The 27344-nt window shown below is 39.5% G+C and overlaps 1 protein-coding gene across 5 annotated transcripts; it reads right to left on the bottom strand.

The window, feature by feature from the left end:
* Positions 1-1221: 1221 nt before the first annotated feature.
* Positions 1222-24332, bottom strand: ING3 (inhibitor of growth family member 3). Of its 5 annotated transcripts, none has more exons than XM_074827577.1 (14): positions 24029-24332; positions 23781-23852; positions 19432-19532; positions 17977-18042; positions 16704-16800; positions 14557-14628; positions 14144-14263; positions 12826-12884; positions 12276-12466; positions 10918-11110; positions 9945-9983; positions 9252-9313; positions 8073-8227; positions 1222-6681 (listed from the first exon to the last, which is right to left on the bottom strand). In XM_074827577.1, exons 1-13 carry the CDS (start codon positions 24054-24056, stop codon positions 8092-8094), a joined length of 1236 nt encoding a protein of 411 aa, XP_074683678.1. In that variant the 5' UTR covers positions 24057-24332; the 3' UTR covers positions 1222-6681; positions 8073-8091. The 5 variants fall into 5 exon arrangements, 4 of the variants coding, with proteins under 4 accessions (XP_074683678.1, XP_074683677.1, XP_074683679.1 ...); XM_074827576.1 differs by having other exon boundaries at positions 12826-12983; positions 24029-24319; XM_074827578.1 differs by lacking the exon at positions 24029-24332 and adding an exon at positions 19715-19937 and having other exon boundaries at positions 12826-12983.
* Between the last annotated feature and the right edge of the window lie 3012 nt (positions 24333-27344).

Raw genomic sequence — 27344 nt, 5'->3', positions numbered from 1 at the left:
AAAAATTAAAATGTAACCAAATCAGAATCCTTCTGAAATACAGTACAAAGTAGCTGAATAAGTTCTTATTAAATTTATTAAATCAATCACTCTTTCCATATAACTATGTTTTGATACACTTTTAAAACTAAAACATATTGAAGAGACCATTTGTTTTGGAAAATAATGTAAAACCAGGTAGCGTCAACACAGAAAATTACTAAAATGTATATAAGTCTGATAGCTAATTTGGTTGATTCAAAATGGACTTTAGAAAGAGGATTACAGACAATATTTTGGGTTGATTTAAAATCATGACAACATTAGCCAAATATGAAATCAGGTTACAGTTTTATAATGTGCTGCTGTAATTATGAAAAATATATTTAGATGATTCCTTCCTTCATGAGTTTAAATATTACTGCTTAAGATTTAAACAACAGGGAAAAGGAAAACTTAGAATCTTTTCTATTAAAAGGTTTGTCAACCTCCATAGAGAGACATTCCCAGAGCATTCCTTTAACCCTCTTAACAGAAGTCTTTAAGTAAATAGCTGTAGGTGAGTGTTTGGAAAGCACTTTCAAAATGAAAAGTACTTTAGAGTTGGTAAATCTTGAACATTAATGGTGATACTAACCAAAACACCTTAAAATTGGATTTTTTTCTCTTTTTTGTTTTGAGAATCATATTTAGTTTTCCTGTCCTGGGCTAAAACTTCATTAAGATGTTTTCCCAGTGTATATTTATTTATTGTATTTATGTTTTACAGAGCAACCAACAATGTTATAGAAGAGGTGGGCAGAACTGTTCTGGTATAAGTAAGTGACTCTCTCAAAGGTAATCATTACTTCTGAAATCAGCACTTCTGTGTGCAAAAAGCATGCTTTAAGTCAGTGTCTAAGGAATTTCTACTCTGGATTAAAATTATTAACATATAATTTTAATTTTTGAGGGTAATTTAAAAATAATTCCTACTTTAATTCAGTTCCTTAGCCATTCCAAGTGTATTAGGCTATCAGGAAGATCCCTGGGGAATGTATGGTATATGTTCTTAAATGAAAATAAGGGGGTGGTCAATACTACTGACTGTAGAACCATTTCATTTTCCAGGCCTGACTAAGGAACACATGTTTTTATTGTCAGTTCATTCAACTGTTGACTAATCCATTCATCTATAGAATGTGCTTTCTTTAAAAGCCTGAGATTAATTTAGCCCCAAATAACATGACAGAGAAATTAAACACATTTTTAAATAATTTAAGTCAAGAATACCATATCCAGATGATTTCATCACAGCAGAAACACTCTAACTTGTCACCTTTTGAGCAAACTACATAACTGAGCATTATTAAAACAGTTTTGCAATATGATGAGCACTTATTTTTACCCACACATAGTAACAACGTAATTTTAGTCTCACCAAAATAAAACAGAGCTGTAAAAAACATTTCCTTTATCAACACAGGGAAAAATATTCCTGTACTTCTGACAAGGATTCCCTAATTCCATAGCACTTCCCTGACTGACCCCTTCCAGCACTTAACTACACTCATGCTTGCAAAGTTTATCCAAACATCTATCCCACGTGTCTTCTTCTGAAAAGAAATAGTAAAACTTGCTTTGAAGTTTTCACAGGTGGAAACAATAAAAGTTATCTTTGCATTGCTCCCCTATTTCTGTGTCACCAATTCTCATCTGTGCAAATACAGGGTAACTATTATTTATTCTTCTATAAAGAAAGGCTTAGTATAACCTTAATTAGGAAAACCACATTAACTGTCGACCTAATAAATCAATCTGTGGTCAGCAACAAAACTATACTTAGGATACCTCAAAATTTTGTTATTTTTATGAAAAATACATGAATTGTAGCTGAACAATTGCATCTACTTTATTTAGCTTAAGAATCTCCTCATTGTACTCTTAAACGTCAGTAAAACTTTTCTTAAACGGCACCAGCAAGTTTCACAAATGTGGGCATACAGATTTGATTCAATGTATATGACACTGCTGAATAAATATTTAAAAAGGCACAGAGCAGTCACAACACACCACACAACACTTCTAAAACTAAAGCATATTGAAGAGACCATTTGTTTTGGAAAATAATGTAAAACCAGGTAGCGTCAACACAGAAAATTACTAAAATGTATATAAGTCTGATAGCTAATTTGGTTGATTCAAAATGGACCTTAGAAAGAGGATTACAGACAATATTTTGGGTTGATTTAAAATCATGACAACATTAGCCAAATATGAAATCAGGTTACAGTTTTATAATGTGCTGCTGTAATTATGAAAAATATATTTAGATGATTCCTTCCTTCATGAGTTTAAATATTACTGCTTAAGATTTAAACAACAGGGAAAAGGAAAACTTAGAAAGTTTTCATCATATAAGGTACAAGGTGCAAGGTACAAATAAGTATTAGGGCTTTAAAAATGTTAAAACAGCTGTGGATCCTAACATTGTTCTTCATTTCTTGACTTTTTCTAAGACTTTAAATCTATTATGAATTAATGTAGGAAACTACTGTTTTTTTCTAAAATATAAGACATGATGTATGCAAGCATAAGTCTGTAAGTAATCATGCAATTTGTTGACAACCTTTGCATTTTCAAATAGTTCCTAAATACAAGATGTATCTAGAGGAAAAAACTGCTGCTTGTCTTCATAGAATATCATATGAGTATAAAAGCAAGATATGTATTTGAAAGTGCTAGAGGTGTATTACTGTAACTTGGTGTAGATATACTGAAGTGTGGCATTTTTCTTGGTTTTAGTTACATTGTTCTCAGAGCATTTTAGGCAATCCTGGGAAGAGTAACAAAACTGCAGACAGTGTTCGTACAGTGCGGCCTAACTTTAGTTATTCATGTATACCCCTAAAAGAGTGTAAAAAGCCAGACTCTTATCCTTCTTGCAATTCTGCTTCTGAGAGATATTTAGTGTAAGTGCAAAACTGAACCCACTGTTCTCAAGGTGAGGGCCACCTGGGTCCTCCTTCTGTCACCTGTCACATCTATTGAACAAGAAAAGTGCATGGTCCAGACATTCCAGCAGGATGAGGTGGGAGATGAAAAAGCTTGCCAAGAAAAGCCAGCTCACAGTGGAAAGTACCTCCCTGGTGAGGGGGAACAGAAAAGGGGATAACAAACCTCAGAATTTCTAATCTTTATTGTGTGTGGTTGAACACCATTTTGCAAAGTTCAATAAAGAAGACAAGAATGCAAATTATTCTGTACTATTCATAGAGACAACCTAGCAGGATTTTCAAAGCAGGAAGCATAAGAGTATTTTCTCTTCCTTTTTCATTCCACACCTAGAATAAATAAAACCTACAGCTGAGAAAAAAATGTTACTTCTTCACAATGCAAACTGACAATACAGTTTACAAGGCAAAGAGAACTTTTTGTAGTGTTACAGTGCTTAGCACATTGCTTCTCAGCTGTGGTACTACAAATACGTCATCTTAAAAATTCACCCAAATGCTGGAGCATTGAGATGAAACTAAAACCAGCTGCCCTGCATAATGCTGAAGGGTCACCTAACCTAGTGTCTTGCATCAAACAGCATTCAGTGGTGTATGGCAGAGGATTGTAGAACTGTCACAGGCATCCAGGAACACTTCCCTGGTTACAAACTCTTAATTTTGAGAGATCAGTCTTTAGTGAGTTTCTGATGCAGATGTGTTGCTTCTGCATTTTATGCCTCCATGGGCTTTGCTTCCATTAATGTCTCAGTCACTTTCTACAGCCATGTAAGCTATACGGCCAGTTTTACAATTGAAGCATGTCATATGTGAAAAAATGCTGCTTTTTTCATTTTGGACTGGCTACCTCCCTGTTGTTCTATCAAAAAACATACCTTTTCCACAGCATTTCTGAACTTGCAGATCCCTGTTACATCCTCACTGAGCTGCCTCTTTCCCATTCAGAAGAGTCCCACACCATTTCAGCTCCTTCTCAAATGTGTTGTCATTACACAGATTTGACTACTTTGATACTCCTATTTGAGCCTTTCCTAGTTTTGCTAAATTTTTGTATAGTAGTGGACCAGAATGTTATACTACATTAAGACCCAACTGCACATCAGTTTACATAGTGTAAAACTTCTGTTTTATTCTTTATGTCCTACTGAGTCATTCTTAGCTCTTGTCTGACGTGCTGCTGAGCAATGACCTGATGTTTCCGTAGAATTACCTAGATAACTCCAAAATCACATTCCTACACAGCAATAGCTACTTCAGAGGCCCCAGCTGCAGCTGAATTGAGAATTAAGTATTATTTTATATATCATATATAGAATCATATAGAATGGTTTCCAACCCCCCCTGCCATGGGCAGGGTCACCTTCCACTAGATCAGGTTCCTCAAAGCCTGATCCAACCTGGCCTTGAACACTTCCAGGCAGGGGGCAGCCACAACTTCTCTGGGCAACCTGTTCTAGGGTCTCACCACCCTCACAGTAAAGAACTTCTTCCTTACATCTAATCTAAATCCACCCTCTTTCAGTTTAAAACCATTACCCCTCGTCATATCACCATACTCCCTGATAAAGAGTCCCTCCCCACTTTTCCTGTCGGTCCCCTTTAAGTACTGGAAGGCCGCTATAAGGTCTCCCCAGAGCCTTCTCTTCTCCAGGTTGAGCAGCCACAAGGGAGGTGCCACAGCCCCTTGATCATCTTCTTGGCCCTTCTCTGGACTTGCTCGAGAAGGTCCATGTCCTTCTTATGTTGAGGGCCCCAGAGCTGAACACAGTACTGCAGGTGGGGTCTCACAAGAGTGGAGTGGAGGAGGAGAATCACCTCCCTCGACCTGCTGGCCACACTTCTCTTGATGCAGCCCAGGGTACGGTTGGCTTTCTGGTCTGTGAGCGCACATTGCTGGCTCATAGTCAGTTTTACATCCAGTAATATCCCCAAGTCCTTCTCCACAGGGCTGCTCTCAATCCACTCATCCCCCAGCCTGTATTTGTGCTTGGGATCGCCCCGACCCCTGTGCAGGACCTTGCATTTGGCCTTGTTGAACTTCATGAGGTTTGCCCAGGCCCACCTCTCAAGCCTGTCAAGGTCCCTCTGGATCGCACTTACCTTCCCTCCAGCGTGTCGACCACACCACACAGCTTGGTGTTGTCAGTGAGCTTGCTGAGGGTGCACTCAATACCACTGTCCCTGTCACCAACAAAGATGTTAAACAGCACTGGTCCCAATACTGATGCACTTGTCACTGTCTCCACTTGGACATCAAGCTGTTGACTGCAACTCTGAGTGCAACCATCCAGCCAATTCCTTATCCACTGAGTGGTCTGTCGCGAGAGGATATTGGACCTGCACAACTCTATGAGAGTTATAACAAGCAAAGCCGTTTATTCTTCCAATAGTACATACTTATGCTCTCGCCAAAGCTCTTACTTCATAATTAGCAAATCAGCAATCAGACAGCTATGAACCTTTTCTCCTATCAGCATAAGACCACTCTAACCGTGCTGTGCAGACCAATCAACTTCATGTTCACACGCTGTTCACGCAGCGGTAACTTCTCACAGTTCAGTACTTTTCCACAGTTCAGTGTTGCAGCTCTCCGTTGTTTTCCTCTGCCACCTTAGCACAGCTCAGCAGTCTCTTATCTTTCTCCCAAGGCCTGTTTTTCATCAAAGCCTAGCTGTTTCTCAGAGGCTGTGCAAGGCTGACAGGCCGATGCCTCCCACAGTGGTCCATCCATCAAATCCATGTCTCTCCAATTTAGAGACAAGGATGTCATGCGGGACGGTGTCAAATGCTTTGCACAAGTCCAGCTAGATGATGTCAGTTGCTCTTCCTATATCCACCAGCACTGCAACCCCATCATAGAAACTTTATATCTACATTATTTTAGCAAATGTTGAATTACATCTTCCATTTTATCAGATACTCAGTATCATGAGATTTTTCTGCTACCTTTAACACTTTCCATTTTTTGTTATTTTTGAGAACCCACCATAAGCACAAACATTACGTTACTGTTTACCCCTCTTTAACTGACCTTTTACATATCTGTTGAGCAGCAGAGTCCTGCCGGACTCCTTTAGCAGCCTCTGCTTGTTGGGAATACTGGTAATTTATTCCTTTACTCTTTGTTATTCTATTTTGCAGATACCTATTGTAACATTAAGGGACCTACGCTCTTCAACCAGCACATCACTAGTTTTTAAAGAAACTTTAATAAGAAATCCTGTATACATCAATCTGGCCTTGTCTACTCAGTGACGCTTTACAATAACTCTGATGATGACGAGGCAAGGACTCTGCCAATATGTAACTACTTGCACATACACTAATTCTAGTCTTTATCAGTTTCTATCGATGTACAAAGAAATAAAAACTAAGCTTGTAGATCCAATTTGAAGCTTTTTAAAAATTGGCATTTTTTTAATTGCTTTTCATTTTCCCTTAGACATTTTAAAATGCATAATAATTACTCAGATACTCCATTTGTGAGTTCTTCTTCAGGCAGGTTTGGTCCCACCAATTTGCTGCAGACCCATTTCTATAGGTGCCTTACTTTGAGAGCAATCCTGAAGCAACGTGCAGAAACAGTCCTGGTATTCAAATTTGTCTAACCTCTTGCACACTGAAGAAGTAATTTTGCTTGTCTTGTAAATTTTCAGTGGTTTTTGCACCATAATAATGTGATGACCCTTAAGCTTCTCTCACAGGCTTCCTGTTTAGAACAAAACAAAAGCATGCACAGGTTTTATTGTTCTACATCTTTGACTTATGTATTGCATTTTTTCCACATTTTCTACATTTGTCCATTTCTATTTTCTTAACTTAGACACAAAATACTGACAAGGACAAAGGTTTTTCCTCTTGTGAATTCTCTAACTAGCTCCTCCATGACAAAATAATTTATATTGTCCAATGAAACAGCAAATCAATGCTCGCACTAAAAATTGAAATTTTTATTTGGATTTGCAGTCTCTGCACCACCTCAGGTATGGTTACCACCAGTGAGGGATTTTGCTATATATGGTCTTAATTCTTAATGGACTTCTTAGCCCATAAGACTTAGACATTCAGTCCAAGGGGAGTCTAAATTACCTGCTGCTTATTTAACTTCAATTCACACCATGGCACCAGTTTCCAACAGAACAAATAGTTTCTGTTATCTCAATAGCTTCACTTAAAACCAGATACTCTAGTCCTCAGGTGTTTTTTTAGACTGAGATTTCCACAGAAACACATAGACAGTAGGTTCAGTTCCCAGTTTTAATAGAACCTTAGTTACACTGCTCTTTGCTGTTTATTTTCACCAACTTCTATCCTATTCTTTTACCAAAGTCTATTTATCGTTCAAAATCACATTTTCCTTCTTACACATCTACTTTTACCCAGTTCATGGATTTAAAATGCTTACTTTTTTCATTTTTAAGTAAATGCTGTGGCACAAGCTTGGTTTCATTTTGGTTTAGGTAAAGTCTGCATTTTCTGCACATACTCCTATTACTAATGAGCCTAACTCTTTTCATTTCCTTGACGCTATTTGTGTAGTCACGTATCAAAATAATGCTTCTCTCTCTCCTTCCCCTCTGCATGGGTCTGGAAACCTACCATGGTCATAATCTTCCAGCCTGACAGCCCAAAGAGCAAGCCAGCGCTAAAGTAAAATCTTTATTCCAAAGGGAAAGTGTATTTTTTCAGTAGCAGAAGAAAGAAGAAAAAAGGAGTAATAACCTTGTTCCTGTTCAGTGCTGCCACATGAAAAAGCCATACAAAAACAACAAAAGGAAATTGCCAGTGAAAGGGAATCTACAAACTATGTCCAAAATCAGCAAGTGGAGGAAGAATATAGAAAATCTTTCCATTATATTCATGGTCAAGGGTCTAATCTAAAGATCAGTCTTCTGATCCTGTACTACAACGTGTACAACTAACAGATTCAACTATTTATGGGCCTGTATTTGGGCTTCCTAACATGATCCTCGCTGTCACCCTAGGGATTCTACAGCAGGATGAACCATTTCTTCCTTTTGTCTTTCCTAAACTGTGTGTTGGTTTTTACATGAAAACCACTGTCCAGGAAGGAATAGGGCAGCTGCAAGACACACATACCGTGGTTTTCTTCTCCCCTTCATATTTCCATCCGTGGCAAGGAAATAGGAAGGCAATCCTGCCTGTGGATATCTCTTGACAGGGTAAGCATTTTTATTTTTAACCACATGGAAAACAGGACTTTTGTGCCCATTAAAGCAGGTGCCACTCGTCGCCTGGAGACAGAGACATCAAGGCAAATGATATTTCAGCATGTGTATGTATGTATCAGTTATCCACCACCAGAGAAATGTCCTCCTGTACAACAATCATGGGTCATGTGTAACAATTTCTTATGCAAAATTAGCTATATTCTTCTGAAACCATTTCAGGGACAAACCTTTTTTTAACAAATGTAAATAAAACATTAATTTGAGGAGTTGAGGTTGTTTTATTTTAACACCTAATACAATTCAAATTTAAAGGATTACTTGCACAAAAAAATAAACACATTTGGTATAAAAATTTATCATCACTTTAACACCTTTTTTCCTCTTATGGCCTGCGCCTTCTCTGGAGCAGAAACATATAAAGACTAATGGCACAAGTTTGTTTTATTCTACAGCATTTTTTTTGTTTTTACATACTCAAGTACCCTAGAGGACAACAGCCCGCTGTATACAAGAACCATTTTCTTCAGCCTGCTGAATTAAGTTTCATAAAGAACCAAAGCTATAAAGGCATTTTAAAAACCATTGTCTCATTTTTTTTCCAGAAGCACTGACTTTTTGCACCATTTATATACATAGTGTTACATAACATCTCTTGAGTACAGTACATGCAGCAGAATATATCTGTTGAATATAAAACATACATTTAAAATCTTGACTTATCAGAATTTTTTGAAGATTGAGTAATTGTAGAATGCCCACTGCTTAGAGAAAATGGTTTGATAGTACAAATGTCTGCATATGTTGGCCACTGGAACAATCCAAGGCTCACTGGAATATTATCTGTAGCACATCAATGTGCATAAATAATTTACTTACAATATTAAAACACAACTAGCAAAATCAATAGTTCAAGATCTTATGACTGCTATGTTAACCCTTAAGTGGTTGCAAGGAAGTGTGGTGGGGGTTCCTCCCCCTCCCAAGTCCTCTATAAAACCTTTAGTATGTAATGTGTTTTCCAGATGAAGAAACTTATTTATGTCTACTGCCTCTTCTCTTCATTGCAGCCGTACACTGTGGACAGTACCATTTCCCTTTCGGTGCTTCTGTCAGTCCAACACATCCATAGTGGAACCACTCAATAGGGCACTATAAAAACAGAGTTAAAGAGAGGGTTTCGGATTTTCATTTTTTTGGAAACACCTATCACAAATACAATTCTATGAAAATGAAGCACGAATGAAAAAGCATGGATTCTGTTTTCCAAACAAAGTCACTGGACAAAACAAGAAGAGAGGAGGATCTCATTTCCTAACATACACTGAATAGACTAAAGAAAGTGATAAAAATTCTAGGAGTCATACATAACAAAGTAAAGGTAGTATGCTGTCCTTCAAAATACTTAATCGGACAACACTAAGTGACACAACAGTAATCTTATCACTCACTCCTGTTTAAATTAGTATCTCAGTAAAGACATTATTACATTCAACTGTTCTTTTAAAACTTCTTTATTTGAAGGGGACAACTGATATTAGTAATGACACAGCTGAAGGTTCCTAGAAATAAATGGCATTTTAAAGATGTCAAACTTCCCAGTAAAGGGTGAAGCCTTCTAAAAGAACCTGAACTGTGGAGACAGATGAGGAGGTTTCCTGAAAAATGTTTCAACTCATATGCACACTACCCTAAAAAAAACTCACTCTAAAGAAAAGTAACTCCTGCAAGCAACAGCTACATGCACAAGCCTGTAATGAACTTTTTGAACTTTGTTACTTACATCTTGGTTATCACAGCCTACCATTTCACCATAGGACACCTAGTAAAGAAGAAAAAAACACCTTAATAATGATTATATTACTAATTAAAAGCTATCAATGTTTTCAAAGGGCTGAAGTTCAAGTTCCTTCCTTTGAGGAGTTTTTCCATTAACAGCAGCAACAATATTTTGATTTTTCTTTTGCTGCAAACTCAAAGCACATGGTCACGGCAAACTGATTTTCAAAAATCTTTTATGCAAAAGAAGGTATTTCTGCATATTTCAGGTTGGATAAAAAAGGTCAGCATTCAAAATCTGAATGAAATACATTTTGGTCTAAACAACAGTGCTCAGCACACTATCAGTCCAATTTTCAATATTATGTTGATGTTCGGCACCTCCCTGGCATACATGATAATTTCAAGCACTTTATTTGAAACAATCAAATACTTTCAAGAGAATTACAGAATTCTATAAACTCTAAAAAAAGCCAACACTCTTAAAAGTATTTAAAGTAAGAACAGGTATTTTTAAATACAAGTTTCTCAGGTTGTCATTCAGTCTCTCAAGCTTTCAGGTGGCTTTATGTTTTTGTTTCATTGTTTGGGGGGTTTGTTTGTGGAGTTTTTTAGCTTTTGTTCTGTTTGCTTTGGTTTTTTGTTAAAGGAAAGTAGGAAAGACCAGGCAAATTCCTTACTAACTTAGAATTTTAACTAAATTCACTGTGAACCTGTTCAATTTTTAAATTTAATTATTCCTGAAGTCTTCATTAAAAGATTTCAAACTCTCCAGGTATGTCACATCACTGGAAAACTTGCTGGTTTTAGCTTCAGCAGCTGAGTTCATTATTCGCATCACCAGTAAGTAAATAAAACCAGATCAAAACTTCAAAAAACTGCAAATAGAATGTTTTTAAATTAGCAGTCGGAGAAGGAAGTTCAATTACAGCGAAATAGCAGCTCTAGTTGCATTTCAGGTTGGAAGCCATCCTTACCTGATTACAAATGCAGTATCGTGGCTCATTTGGATCATAGGTCCAGTCAACCTGGCTATTAGAATCAGACTCCGGTATTACTGCTGTTTGCTGAGACAGTTCTTGTGCCAGTGCAGATGAAGAAGAACATGATGACAGAGATGAAGAAGAGGAAGATGATGAGGACTGCTGATTTGAGGATTTGTTGTTGTTTCTGGAAAAATTAAAAAAAACGAAGAAAGAAAAAAATCAGAAAAAAAATAGCACATCATAATTTAAATTCATTTCCTGCCAAGTGATCACAAAACAAGTACTTTGTTGACTCTGAAATACTGCAGTATGTAAATCCCAAAGCATCATTCCCTAACAGATTTCATTAAACAATTGCAAGAACTGAAATGGACACACTGAATGCTCTTTGGAAAAGGAAACAAGTCTTACCAGCTTACAAGTGCAAGACACGCTATTCTAATCAATGGCTTTAATGAATGTTTTTCTTCACAAAATTTTCCATCAACAGCCTTGGTGTAAAGGCCCCATAAAAATTATGTTACCAATAAAACAGGAATTTACATATAAATGATGTCATGTGTCATGTACAATAGATAACTGTGTTTTGAAGATGACTGATTCAATGTTAATCTCCACTCAAGCATCACCAATCACTCCACAGGAACAGTGCCAGAATACAAATTTTATACTTTTGCTTATAGGTCAGATATGACACCCAAGATATCCACAGATGAAAAACGCTTCTAAGACAAAATTACTAACTGAGCTGTGAACACACAAATTTGTATGAAGAAAAAAGTGCCAGTCAGTTTAAAAGGATGGGCATTTTAAGACAAACTCTTTCAAGTACAACTTGTGATTGTTGTCACAATGTGTTGTGACACTGTGTTCTTTAAAATGTTTTTAAATTTCATCCTGATCAGAAATAAAATTAATTCTGTTTCCTGTCCTAGATAGTCAGCCATGGAAAGCACTGTGATTATTTGTGAAGTGGCATGAAGCAGATCTCCAGATTATTTCAAAATCATCCACAAACCACTGCATACCAATTCCCAACATTTGCCATTAGGCCAAATCTTCTCTCCAGGAACACAGAAAAATGAGGGAGAAACTAGACTATATTACAGATCAAAAAGCAAATCAAGACATTTATTTAAAACTTTGGAGTGTGTTTGCTTGTAAAAGAAGTAAGAGAACAAAAGAACACCCTGAACAAAAAAAGGCCAGCAGGCAATACCTACCTTCTGCTGACCCCCCTCCCTCCCCGATATTAAATATGAGCTATTTCTAATATGGCCCATGACCTTTAAAAGAAAGCTTAGCTGTCTTAAAAGCTGTAATTGCAGTCAACAAGTAAGAAAACCTACTTGCTTTTTCTGCCACTTCGTGAATCTGTGGTTGATGAACTTAATGTCTGTGTTAATGTAGATGCCAGAGCTGATGATGAATATCCAGTTGAATCTCTGGATAATGAAAATTCTCTTCCAAGCTGAAAATCATTGTTCTTAAATGCTTCATAGCTGGCTTTTAGACTGGATGTTCGTCTTCCTTCCTTCATCTAAAAGGAATACTGATACTGTATCAGATTACACAGCAGAGCCCTTACAGAAGACATATACCAGGCTGCTTACTGCTAATTATTTGCATAGGTTCATTAGTTACCCTGTTAACAAAATGATGTAGAGTAAGTGACAAAAAGGTGTAAGAATATCCCACAGGAAAAGCTAGAAAACAAGCTGTCCCTTTGTGCAAATTTTACAGGATGAAACTGTAGCATATAAACAAAACTGATGAGAACTGAATCAGGTCAGCTGAAAGTGATCGTGGGAATTCAGATTTAAAAAAAAAAAAGTAACTAACTAGTCTTTCTTCTTAATCAATAGCAGATGCAGAATGACAAGAATGTTCTGACGTTACCTGTGCCGTGGCTTGCACTGCTTGAGCTGCTGCCATGGTAATTGCACCGGCCCCAGATCCTGAAGATAATGAGCCCAGGTTATATGATGCCAATGGTTGAGAAGAGTTTGTATTGTATGCATTGTTTGAAGAGGATGATGAATTACTGTTTCGACACCCTTGATGAACAGAACACATTTATGAAATTCAAAATGAAACTAAATTCCTTTGCATTTTAAGAAGAGTTATATATGACAACCAGTGAAAGAGTAGGAACTCCGCTTATGCATCTGACCAATCTGATCATTTGGAAAAAAGTTTAAAAAGTCATTTGACACAGCCAGTATTGGCTTAGAGAAAAAAAAAAAGTTTATTCCCCAACTATCCTCATGTGCAAGTAGACCTATTGGAAAGACAGTCCACACTATCATATTCAGCTATCAAAGAACAGACACAGCTGCTATGTCTATATAAACCCAATCTCCATGGAAATGATGCCGACTACTGTAGCCATCAAGAAAAGGGTAAGAATCTGACTGTACACCTATACTGTGTCTGAAGTAAAACTTTTAACAGTCTTAATTCTAAAAACTACAAATCACAGTTTTAAGGCAACACAGATTTCCGTAGCCATCTACAGACTGACAGCTGTTCAAACACAGCTACATTTTATTTGCCATCTCATGTGAAGTTCCTTCAAAAGAAAAGTAAAATGGATATGAGGGGCACTACTTAAACCTGATGAACAGCACTAAATTCCAAAAGGTAAGGGTTTTACTTACTAAGACCTCTCACAGTCTTCTATTTTCAGAAAAGAAACTATGAAACACTCTAATTTTGAAAATGGGGAGAAAGTTGTGGGGTCTTTTTTTATTCACTACTCAGAAAAACTTCTCACCTCTTGAAATGGACAACACACAAAATTACATTTTATTACAGATGAATGCCATGTCAAACCAATCCTTAAAAAAAGAAAGAGTGAAAATTCTCTTCCCTTACTTTGGAAACTGTTGCATGTGTTTCTTTTTCTCAAAATAACAATGCATTGATCTCTTATATCTCTATGACTGGCTGAACGAAACTACTGTTATCGTCTTCCAAGCAGTGTAAATAAAGAGAAACAGCCAACATACAGCTGTTAAATGACAACAAAGCTGATGCGCTTCATGGACAACACAGATGAGTAACAATGCCTGCAATTTCTCATGTTTCGAATGACTGAAAATCCCACAGGAAAGGGTATGAGCCTCTGATTTCAAAAGACAGTAAACTCACAAATATAATTGGGTTTCTCTTCTTCCAATCAAAAAGCAGCAAAATGCAAGACAATTAAGATTACCTGGTGTATTTTCTTTAGAAGCATCTGAAGTCAGGGTAGATAGAAGAGCTTCAGATTTAAACTTCTTTTCAGGAACATGATCTGTTGTACTATGGTGAGAAGATGGATTGTGTTTCCTTTCTAAATGAAACGAAGGGAACTTAAATGTAAAACCTTTCAGCTTGAAAGTCAAACTATAACTAGACGTAATAAAACAGGACTTTCAATTAATCCCCATCAGCAAAACCTTATTATTTCATTCTTGCACTTCTTCTGAATAGACATTATTATCATTGCATTGTGCCTTTTTTATTTTTCCTCCCCAATGTTTGGAGAAAAAGGAAAAAGTTCTGAACATTTTTTTCCCTAATACTACTCAACAAAAAATAAGGAAACATTAAAAGTGGACATATTTTTAAGTCTCAAATACTTACTCTCTACTGGAGTGTGAGAATGGGCGTGATGGTTATTCACAGGCTGTGATGGTGTATCTAGCTCCAGAGACCCTAAGAGGGAGGTAAAAAGGATAGGAAAATTTCAGAGACATCACTGGCATGGTTTTGACTTTTATGTACTAAATGAATCTTTATAATATTAACCAAACTGCTATGCAGTTATATTTATTTTAATCAGAAGGATTTTTGCTAGAGTTGAAACCCTTTCCATAGTGCAACCAGGAGCCAGTTTTAAAATAAACATTAGTGACTGCTGCTGTTCAGCTGTTGAAATCAAGAAGTTAGAATCCAAGGCCAATAAGGAGAACGAACAGCAACGTTGCCCTCAACGTGCCACTTACTCAAATGAGTTGCAGACAAGCTGGTGACAGTTGGAGAACGCTGCACCAAAAGTAATGACAATCTACACCAATATGAATTGAAAAGAAGGTGGTAACAGGCAAACTGTATCGAGGCATCTTGTCACACTGAGTCAAAACACCCAAGCACTAGCAACTTCCTTCAAGATAATCTAACATTCAACAGGAAGGGCTTCAGATCAGTATCCAAATTTTCTTAGCATTCAAAATACACAGATTTGCATTTGGATTGTTGCTCTGTGTCTAAGAAAACATTTCTTATAATATCAGCCATGAGGCTAAACAATCACAGCATAGGGGAGACTTTGACCATAAATTTCCTTCAGAACAATATGAAACAATTTGTGTACCAATCTTTGGCAAAAAGACTTTGAACTAGCTGCAATACCTACCAACTTACATTTACACAGAAGACAATTCAAGAAAGTAATTCACATTCATTTTTCAAAATCTGTGGCTTCAACATTTCTTTACGTCTTTTTCAGTGCTTTCGAAAAATACATGAGTGTATTACAACAGTTCAGAGAAAATTATGCTAGAAGAGATTCAAAGCATAAGGAGGTAATTTGGCTGAGCTAACATTATTCATATTATGAACTAGCCCAAGTGCTGCCCTCTGGCGGAACCTCAACAATATGTATTTACTCTTAAAGCTAAATGTTAAGAGGCTTCTACTTTTCACTTTACTACAAACAAACACCAACACACACCAACCTGAAAGATGCAACATGCAGTCTGGCACATTTCTATTTTGAGTTCCTGAAATTCTACCTACCTACCTCACCAAACACAAAGCTCAACTGAAGGTAGCTTCACATCTTAAAACTGCAGCTGGGATTCCAACTGAAACAAACTAGTCCTTTTCTGTAGTTGCTAGTTCATTAAAAGCACTTACTCTGCAGTTTTCTTTTTGTGCCTGTTATTTGTAATAGCAATTACAAGTAAAATACCCAAAACCTCCCAGCTTTTATGACAAAGCTCCACAAAGTTCAAAGAAAGAATATTTATTCCTAATCTCCTCAAGTGATTTAGGTTACTTTCCACTATCCTAGGGTATGAGAACAGTCACTGCCTCTTAGCGCTGTAACCACAGTAGTTAAATCAACTTAGAAATTTATCATAATTGCATTTGAACTTGATGTCTAAATGTAGATTCGCACAGGAAGGTCAGATTCTTCTACACCAAGTTGGTCAAAAAGCTGACACATTATGTTTTTGTCCACGTTCTGAATACCAGCATTGCTATGTTTGTTAAGCATGCAGGTTTCTTACCCAAAATGCTTCTCCCTCGCTACTGCATTACAAAACAATCCATTCTCTCACCTTTAAAAAAAGAAAACTACTGAGTACCTAACTTTACTTGACGTTTCACACCTGTAACTAAAATTATGACCTTCCTCAACTTGGTGGCAATCAACTCAAGTAAGAAATGGTACACTTCCAACTGGGTAGGTAGCAAGCTTAAGCTGAAGTACATGCCTGAATATCTACAGTCACTAAAAACAGGTTTAAAGAATTCTGTACCTTACCGTAACAATTCACAAGTGCAACAGTTGTGTGAAAAAAATTACTCTAATTACTCAGTTGTATTTTGACTTCACTGGTAAAAATTGATGTTGAAACTACAATTTGAGAATCACTGACTGATGAAAAGTATGCAGGTTAAAACACAAATATTGCCGGCCACTAACAAGTGTATGATATTTTAATTTTGCAAATTGACAGAAAATCTGTCAAGTTCTTAAAAAAAAAAATATGTATACGTACGTCTCTCTAATATTTCTGTAATTCCAGCATTATCTGCTTCAAGTTCCATTTTAAATTTAGCGAGTTCTTGGTCCAATTTTCTCAAATGACGGTCTACCTATTTTTGAGACAAAGCAAAAATAAATAGCATCCAGTTCTGGAACATGAATATCTACATCCTTAATCTCAGGCTTGCTAAGTACTTCCCTTCCAGCAATTCTCTCCCATGCAGCACTAAGCACGTACAAACACAGAGAAGCATAACTTCTCATTCACCTTCATTTCCCTAACACTCAGCAGAGATACTACAGTTAACACCAAAAGAGCGCTGTTGCTCCTAAACTGTGCAATTACAGGATACAATAAGGCTGCATATTGGCTCAGCAGCTAGAAGCCCTCTTCTTACTGTAGGCAATGTTCCAAGACACAGCGTTAAGTGATTATTTTGTGAAAAAAGATTAAGAAGACTTTGGGGATGTTGTGGGTACGCCTATAGAGAAGGGAAGAGAAAGAACAGTACATGACATGCACTTTAGAAGAGGTTGGGCTGCACTGGGGAAATTGTAAGTTTACTGAACTGCAATTTGTGTGTCACTACACACATCAGTAAACCCTAACTATTGAGTAAAAGGGTCTCTAAACTGAAAGTGTAAAGACTCCTGTGCATTTGAGTAAACTATGACATGCTCATGGGTACTGAAAATTAACCAAAATCTCAATATCACAGAAAGAAACATTATGTTCCAAATGCTTTCTTCATCTGTGGTCATACAGCAGAATGTACCTGTCTCTAAACTATTAAAAATTGAACAGGTTTTTGCTGTTACCAGCTAACCAAAAGAGAGGGGTTAAGTTCCCACTTTTGATTAGCTGAAGCAGAGAAAAGCAGACAAGAAATATTTGGTTTATGTCTACTGTATTTTAGTGCAGTCTGACTTGCAGGTTCTGTTCTCTGAGAAAATTTAAAATAAATATACTTAAAATTCAAAATTCGTATGCTGTAAGGAAGAGTAAGTTGCTTGTGGTCTCTTTTCAGAAAAAAAATAAACAAACCAAAAATCAACATGCATGAAGACCTTATTTCTGTATGTTTTGTATTTAAGTGACACTTACTACCCAAAGCAACAAAATTCTTAGAAGTCAATAAAATATCAAATGTTTACTTCGCCAGCAAAATTATCCGTATGAAGCTGACATAACAGTATAGGTAGCACAGTCGTAGAGCTTATCAAAATGTTTAGAACTCCTTAGGGCATAAATTTAAGTAATTCAACACAAGCCATTGTGCACTTACCAAATCATATATTTGATTAGCCAGCTGCACTTTTTCATCTGCATCTTCCAAAGCCTTATAATAATCCTATTATAAAGAGAAGTTTTTTTAAATTATGAATGTAACTTAATTAATTTCAGTCATTTCAAGCTACTGTTATCCAGCACAAAATATAAGTTAAAAGGAGAAATTCAAGTCAAGTCTTCAGAAAGACTGTGAAACTCTACTGTAAACAACAATCAGCTAAAGTTTAGATGAGAGATACAATACATATCAATTTATTGTTTGTGCCTTAGAAAAAGCCAAACTACAAGATGTGGACCCTTTCTCCTAAAGTGGTATTTAGATTTCTGAAAAAAATGCTACCAGAAAATAAACAGTCTTGCATTTATTCTGTATTACGCAGCATAAGGTTACAGACTCAAAATGAGATGATGTCTTTCACTTCGTATGGATCTTTAGGACCACTGCAGATACTACTGCCCTTCAAAATTATGTTAAACAGTGCTGTGAGGGGAAGCCTTTCCAGCACAGTAGTTAAATAGAGATAAGGGTGTCTATATTTCATAGTTTAAATTACTTTAAAATACATTTATATAACTCATAAGTGTTACAATTTGAGCAAAGCAAGCCAATTTTAAAGTCTGCTCTAATGAAAATCCACAGACAAAACTTTTTTTAAAAAGAAGTATTTTTACACATTTTTACTCCAGATTTAAACAGGTTTAAGTGCTTATTTATTCTCTATTTCCACTGAAGAGTATCTTCCTTAGGCGAAAACTACTTGAAATTTTGGTTCAACTAGTCAAAAGCAAATTTTTCATTTACTCCAGCGAAGTCAGAGCGCTGACTTTTTCTTTTTCTAAATACAGGAATCTACTTGTATTACGGAAAAAAAAAATACCTTGGCCAAATAGGGGGCTGAAGTAGCAAGTGTAGGAGACTACAAAGGAGTTTCTCCTGACAAAATGATGGACTACCTTCCTAACAATACCACCACCAATGCCCGAGTGTTGAAGGATAAAACGGAACACATCCATCTTCTTATTCGTCCCTTCCTAAAGCTACATATACCATATGTATAATGTACAAGAACATAGGCAGAATCACAGGAAATGCTGAAGCTAAGCCTGAAAAATATTCTCTCAAAGAAAGAAAATTAACTTGCACAACTTCATGTCACGCAAGCAGAAAAAAAAGGTCTGAGATGAAAATTTAATACCTGGTTTCCTCATCATTTCAGGATCACAATTTGTAAAATGCTACCAGATACTGAGTAAAATTTGAGAGAAATACTTGATCAAATAAACCTTTCAGTCTTTTTTCTCCTTCTAGGTAGTTCTATCCATCTCTGTGAAAGCCCAAGGGAAGTCACAGTTCTGCATGCTTAAGTCTCCATCAATCATAAGCTATTTTTTCCTAATGTTATCTTCGTTTGCTAAAGAAAAATGTGACCCACTCCTGTGATATCCTTACTTTTTTGATTGATGTCATTTGTTCTTCCCTCCATTCAGGTTTGTTTTTCTTTGCGTTCATAAAAAATTCATTTACCCTCTGCTCAAGCTGATCCATTGCATCTGTAGCACAGGAAAAAAGTAAGATAAACATTATCTTCTCATGTACATAAACATTATGAAATAAGGCGGAATTTTTTTCTTAAACAAAGTTGACAGGACTGAGGTGCAAACTATTAGAGAGGAAAAAAACTAAAAAAACCAAAACAACCAAGTGACAGTGGACAGAGGAGGGAAATATTTACCTTAATTTCCAAGAAGCAGAATTGCATTCTGGTAGGATTCTCATCAAGGTTCTTGTGCTCTCCAGCATGGGACAGGCAGGACTCCAAGTTCTAAAGGTTTTTTGTCCCTAAGAGCAGTGGTAGTGACTTAAAGCACGACCCCAACTCCTCACCCAGGGCTCTAGACTGCTGACTTTGGAACATTCTAGCCAGTTACAAACTGAGCAGGAAATAAAATGTTCTCCTAAGAGAAACAGTCAAATACAAAACCAAATAATTGAAAAAATTAGTGCCTCACAAAGGTAGAGCAACTGAAGAGTCAAGTCACTGCCTTTAAGCCAAGGCCCTCTCCATCGTATGCTAGGAAGGGTGAGGGCAAATTCAAAGCACTCACAAAGTTATTCCCCCCACCCCCACAGGGTAGCACTAAGGGGTAAATGCTCTGATGAAATACTATTTGGATAGGATTCTCACTTACATGAAGTTGAGAAATATCATAAGGGAAGAAACAAAGCCACCAATTCTCTAACATTAACTATCATAAGAAAGGAGAACGTCAACTACAAGTTAATTGTTTTGTTATTTATTGACACAGGAACAGGGATTCCCTTCCCTTTCCCTCCACCCTCCTTCAAAAAAAAAAAACCAAACAACCCAGAGTTCACTATTTCAACTGCTGGACACTTGTACATGCAACAGCTTGCATATTTCCAAAACCACACAGCTGCCTCAGTCTGAGTAGCTCTGACATCCTTTCTAGTTTCAGGACAGATGACAGTACTGAAAATTTTTTCACAGCACTCTCAGTGATACTGTCCAGATAGCAGTTTCAAATTAAATGTGACAGTGCACCAACTACCTACAGACTTCAGGCTCTGGGTTTGAAACACTTCAGGTACTTTCAAGAAACCACCATTAAAACTGCATCACAGGATGGCCATCATCTCTCTGCCCCCCACCCCCCAGTTCATTAATTAGTTCAAGGAACTCATGAATCCCCAAGTATTGTTAACTCTTCAAATCCAACAGAGCCCAAAGGTTTTCTCACAGTGAAAATTCACAACTAGAACTAACTGTTCACATAAATAACCAAAAGTCATTCATACTAAATGATCAAAAACATTTATCGATCTTCCCTATGCTGGGAATGTCCAGCATCAAAACCAAGAGGAAACTAACAACTGACTGGACAGAGCACAATTACTCCCAAGCCAGAACACTTGTGACATAGGCTCACGTCAACTTTATTTAGACGTAGACAAACGAAGTAGTCAGTCTTGGTGTAAAACAGGTTAAGGATGGGAGAATCTGTACAATGAGCATTTTCCACTTGCAGGGTGTTATTCAGGGAGATTAACAAGCCTGAGCAGCAAGCAAGCAGCACACACTTTTTGTAGAGGCTTCTGAAAGCTTTGTTCTTTGACCAAATTACTATAATTTGGTCCATAAAACCAACAGACTAAATGTTCTACCTCCTATTCTCAGAGTGCAAACAGCTAGGTGATAATTATTCTAATGGAATAGACATGAAAAGGAAGAAAAAAAAAAATCTTCCCTCTTTATTTTTTATTGAGGACACATATCAGTCTGTGTGAAACAGCATTAGGGAAAACTTCCATAGAAACTTGGTCTCTCCTAGAAGAGCAGAAATGGCAAAGGGGAATATAGGTCAGATCTAAATTATATGAAAAGTTCTCTCTGGTACACTCAAGTTCCTTCAGCTTTTCTCCCTCCCACTACCTTTTTCATCCAACTGTGATATCTATATTCTGAGATACTAATTTCTTAGATCAGATTTCCCAAGAGAGTTGCCAGAAATTCTATTGCAAGAGAGGCCTTCCAGAGCTTGCATTTTACCATGGAGGCCTGATAATTCATGATTTGAACTTAAATAGAGAAACACATTTTATGCTTCATGTGGAACTCAGTTAAACCTCAAGAGTCAAGTAACAGCTCAGAAGGTCTTCACTTTTCCCACAGCAGCCTGATCAGGACATATAGTAGGTACAGCCGGTTTATCATTTCTTCCAACAACAAACAGCAGCACCTGCCCCATTAGAAGTCCATGTGGTGCAAATCGGACTGAATATAAAGTTAACATTGACTCTAAAACACAGCTGCACAGTTATCTCTGAATTACAACTCACGTAGGTTTCTGGGACAGCATCACTCATCAAAGTACTGTTTTCAAGTACTCCCGAGACACTGGATCTTCACAGCAAGTTACTGTGTCACAGCACGAGAACAATCTCCAGGTTAGCATGTAGTATTCAGCAGACAGTTTTGCAACTGATGTTGAAGAGATGCTAGTCAGAAGTTTTGTAAATGTCTTTGGATGTTTTCTCACTCATTGTGCGAGAATTACAGAACTACCAAGATCTGATAAAATTTTTCCTCTGGGCCTAAGGTTAGTCTTAGTATACAATAGTCTGCGTGTTATTTGCAACTTCCAGTAAAACAATATGGAATCTTACTTGTCATTTCCAGTTAAAGCAGAGGAAATGACACTACTGCAACCTTGGCAGTGCTAGCTGGGTCAGTTCTGAAACACACTTCAAAAAAACTACTAACTTCTCTGCCTGCCTACTGAACAGAAATAAAATTTGTGAACTCACTCAGAACCACCTGAGTCAGTGAGCTGCTCACTCCCTCCCCTGGTGCTCCCTAGTGATAGTTACTTCAGAGGTGTTATCTCCAGTAAGGAGTCATTGCCTGTTCCCACAACTTTAAGCACTGAACCTGAGACAGCACTTAGGCCGTAATATCCAAGAAAATCCTACAGCCACTTCAGCATGTGTCAATGAAGGCTGTTAAACACACCTGCTGGGTCCACTAAAGTAAATATCCAGGGGAAAGCCTGAGACCACACTTCAAAGTATTATAGGTTAAACTATTGTTGTCAAGAACTATGCTGCATTTTGTAATCCTGTACAGCATTCACTTATTATTTCAACCCTTGCGCTTTCTCTCATTCTTCTTTACAATAGTCTGACCCTTCCATATTGATGATTCCTTATCTTTCGTGCAGTAACAGCTTCATTAGCAAACGCCTTTGCATCACAGTTATAGATGAACATATCAATTGTGTGTTAAATGACAGCAACACCTAACTGGGTGTTATGGGACACCTAAGTCCCAGACGAAATTACACTAGGAAAGATGAAAAGGCAATGCATCCTGAAAACAGCATAAGGCAGTACATTGTATCAGGGTATCAGCAGAGGTATACGAAGTGATCTACACAGAAACCTCAGGCAGGCTGTAGACCTGGTTACGTGTCAGCTAAGGCACGAGAGGCTAAGCAAAAAGCGCCTTCACACATGCTATTATGAGGGGAGCTGGCTGGAAAGTTTCAGAGACGGCACGCCACCACCTGCTCAAGGAGTGGGACATAACTCATGTTCCAAACCACCATCACTGCTCTTAGGGATCAAAAATCTAAAGACTTTGGGACGTGCCACCGAAAATGCCTTTGGGAGCAGCACAAGCCCAGGAGGGAAACTCCTGTAAGATCCTACTGGCGCCGGGGCTGAGCGGCAGGCCGCGGGCGGGGTCCGGGGCGGGCCCGGCGAGGGCGGGCGGGCGGCTCGGCGGGGCCGGGGCTCGGCGCCGCCGGCTGACACCGAGCCGGGCGAGCGCGCCCCGCCCCTCTCTGCGTCCCGGCGGCTCCCCGCGCGGCGCCGGGCCTCCGTGGCGCCGCCTCCCACAGCCGCGCCAGCGCCCGCCGCCCCGCAGGAGACGACGCCAGGCGCCCGGTGCCGACGAGCCGCGCCCGGCCCCCCGCCCCGGAGAGCCGGGGCGCGGCGTGGGGAAGGGGCGCCAACGCCGCGGGCCGGGGCGCGGCGGCGCGGAGCGGAGCTGCCCACACAGGTCGGAGCGCCCCGGCGGCGGCGGCGGCGCCGCTTCGCCCCCTCCTTCCCTCCTCTGCCTTCCCCTCCCTCCTGCCCACACCGCGGGTCCGCGCCCTGCGGCGGGACGCGGCGACCGAGCCGGTGCCCGCGGCCGCCCCCCGCCGGCGGGGCGGGGCGGGGCGGGCGCCGGGGCGCGGGGAGGGGGCGGGCAGAGGCGGGGGGCGGGACTCACGTACTCTGCACCTGCAGGTCCATCTCGCGCATCTCGGTGAACCTGTCGCGCAGATCCATGGGAAGCTGCTCGATCACTGCGGGCACAGGGAGGGGCGGGGGAGCGGGGAGAGAGGGGGGAGGAGGGAGGAAGTCAGTCAGTCAGTCACCGCCGTGGGGGAGGGGGGCGCCGCCTCTTCGCCGCGGCTCCCCCCCGGCTCCCCTCCACCGGCCGTGCCCGGCCGCCCGGCACCCCCGTCCCGCACACACTCACTCTCCAGATAGTCCTCCAGATACAGCATGGCGGCGGCCGGGCCAGCGCCAAGGGGCTTCTCGCTAACGGGGGCTCGTCCCTTCCAATATGGCGCCGCCGCCAACAACACCAGCGGCTCGACTCAGCGAAAACAACATTGGCGGCTGACGGCGCTCGCTCCGGCCGCGCCGCAATTGGCTGCCCGCGCCGCTGACGCACACCGCGGCTCGCGCTCTCCCGCACGGCTTCACGGGAAATGTAGTCCGGGAGCGGGCGGCGGCGAGAAACTACTGGCGCCGCCGTGCACCGCGGCGGCCGCGCCTCCCGCGGGCCGGCTGCTGGGGCTGCGGCGGCCGGGGCGGGCGGGCGGCCCTGCCTTCGCCGCCCCTGCCCCGGCCCAGCGCCTTACCGTTTCGTCCAGTCCCGGAGGCACCCCCGCCTTGCGGGATCTGTGCGGTTTTTCTCCGGGAGACCCCGCTCCGGCCCCGCTTCGCCAGGCGGAGTCCGGGCGTGCGGCTGCCGGCCCTCCGGAGGGTCCCCGGGACCCGAGCGCCGCGAGTCTGGCGAAAAGAAGCAAAAAACTTGCGGCTTTTTGAACAGACTTTATGCTTTTGTTTGTTTATCCGTTATTTTAGGTGCTCACAGCTGGTAATAGTGCATGAAAAGCATAAGAAATGAGAAAAGTAATGGAGTAACTCTAATTTCTGTGTCTCTTCATGAGTGACACAGGGTGGAAGGAGCTGCTCTGTGCTGCACGCGTCAGTGACAGGGGCAGTAACAACGTTACAGGCACACGAGAGCATAAACTCCTGTGGGCTTTAGAATTGCTGTTCAGAGCAGTAAAAAATAATTAGCTGATAGCTGTGATTGCGATCCAGTTACAATACTTCTTACTGTAATTTATTTTGAAATGCTTGGGGCTGAGGTTTTTCATGCAGTTTCAATCCCCCAAATAGTTTATTTCATCACAGTTTTATGACTATCTAACATTTATTGCTCTAATCATGGACTGATGCTTTTACTCAGATTTGGTCTTTGACTGGGGAAAGGAATTTTTAGGGTTTGCATGACGTCAGGTGTAGGTACAGGAGCATAAGAACTGTGATAGCAGAACAGGCTAACTTTCTGCCATGCTTTTTATCTCCTTTTCGTGTTCCCGTCTGGGCCATATGTATCCAAGCAAGAAAAGAAAGTGGATGCTTAAGCCAAGTCTGAGTAAAAATTTGTGTGGGATGTTTTTGAGTGTCAGGACCAATGGAAAATGGCATTTTTTTCTCATGTTTTAAGTTCCTATATTGTGAGTAGTTAGCTAAGGATGACTGAATTTTGGGAAGCGAAGTATAAATTTTGTGTGTGGCCTTTATGAAGACCATTGTTAGCTATGTCTCGAATACACAGAGTATAGCTAAGCTTTTTTTAAAAAAAAAAATTCTGGTGTCATTACAGATGGAAAAAAAGGTATAACAATGACTATCAACTCCAGGAAAAAAGTGCTGTGGTCACTTTCCACACTCACTCCATCATTAGCCGTGTAGTCTGTGCTGTCAAAACAGACATACCAACTAGTTTTATACATACCAATGAACAGTTTTCAGATGGTCATTAAGCTCAGTTAGCCTTAGTTGAAAGAATCTGTATATTATTACTCATGCAGATCACTCTTTAATGTACAATTTCTGACACCCTAGTGTAGGAATTACAATATTTTTGAAGTTCTGTGTGAGAAATTGCTTGTTTTTTCTACATTTTGTTATGTAGAAGACAAGACTGACCCTTCCTGGGAAGACAAATACCTGCACTTTTATTGAAGTGAAAGGGTTCGATGCAGCAAGACAACTTAGCCCATGCAAAACCACAGCAAAGTAATGACATCCTATATTCATTAGGAGAAAAGCTAGGTGAATTTAGGGAAATCTGAATCAATAGGGTCACTGTCTTTTATGCTCATTGGTGGCTTTAATGCTTTTTAAAGAAAAAATTTTGTCATAGACATATTTGGGAGGGCATTTCATGCAGCAGAAGTCTAAGAGAACAGTGCTGTACACAAATACCATACAAAGACTCTGCTGTTAGAACCCCAACTGACACGCAGTCATACAATAAGTTCTTAACACTTGCTTCATGACCAAAATCATAGGACAAGCGGGACATTGGGACCTTGTTACTTCTCCTATGCTTCAGTTTTCATGCCTGAGTTTGCCACATTCTCATCTTTTCAACCTTGGGAATAGCCAGCAAAATCCTCACTGAGGGCTATTGTGCAAGGATATTTTCATAGAATCATAGAATGGTTTGGGTTGGAGGGGACCTTAAAGATCATCTAGTTCCAGCCCCCCTGGCAGGGGCAGAGACACCTTCCACTAGACCAGGTTGCTCAAAGCCCCATCCAACCTGGCCTTGAACACTTCCAGGGAAGGGGCATCCACAACTTCTCTGGGCAACCTCTTTCCAGTGTCTCACCACCTTCACAGTGAAGAATTTCCTGTTTGTTGTGGTGCCCAGATCAAGCAAACCAAGAACCACAGCTCTTGGGGTTTGTATCTCAGTCATTCTTTAATAATAGCATGTGCACTGTCTACATTAGTGGAAAGGGAAAATGAAACTCAGGCATGCCAACAGAATGACAAAGACAGAATACTAGCGGGGCTGGCTGCTGCCTTCAAGGTGCCCTGCTTTATGTTTCATGGTTTATTGGAACATGTGAGAGGCTTTTATAAAAATAGGAACCTGCTTCAAAAATTGTTCATTGTGGTGCTTTACAGCAGGGTATAGGAGGGGATTATGTAATAGAATACAAATGAAAATACAATTCAACTCTGTTGAAAAGTAAACAGGAATTTATTTGTCTACCTGTAACCTTCTTCAGCATTTTTTTTAGAGAGGTGGAGAAACTGTCCCATTTTTTATTTCTGCCAATGTTAATTCATATTGTATAGTCAAATGAGTAGCCACACCAACTTCAGTGGGATTGTGTGTATAACTGCTGCTTATCATGACATACTGATGGAACTGAGTTCAAACTGACATTTAAGAAGAGATTATCCACTCAAGCCATAAAAAATAAACTGTTTTTATAATGGAAAACTACCTGTTGTGTATAAATGTAAAGAATTAACTCTATTGATTAACCCAACTTTTAGAACAGCCTAATTAGAATAGCTCCTGGTAAAGAAACATGGATTAATGACACTGTTTATTGGGATGCAAATACAGTGAAAAAGAACTAAACACCAACAGTGAACTCAAGGTAAAAAGAAATTCAATTTGTGAATGCCAATTGACATTGTACAGCAAGGGACCTGCTTAGCACAAAGAAAGGAAGGGAGGCCACAGGAGC

This window comes from Strix aluco, chromosome 5 (genome assembly GCF_031877795.1).
Source record: "Strix aluco isolate bStrAlu1 chromosome 5, bStrAlu1.hap1, whole genome shotgun sequence".
NCBI lineage: Eukaryota > Metazoa > Chordata > Aves > Strigiformes > Strigidae > Strix > Strix aluco.
The sequence above is the reverse complement of the archived record's forward strand: the minus strand, read 5'-3'. Positions and strand labels throughout refer to the sequence as shown.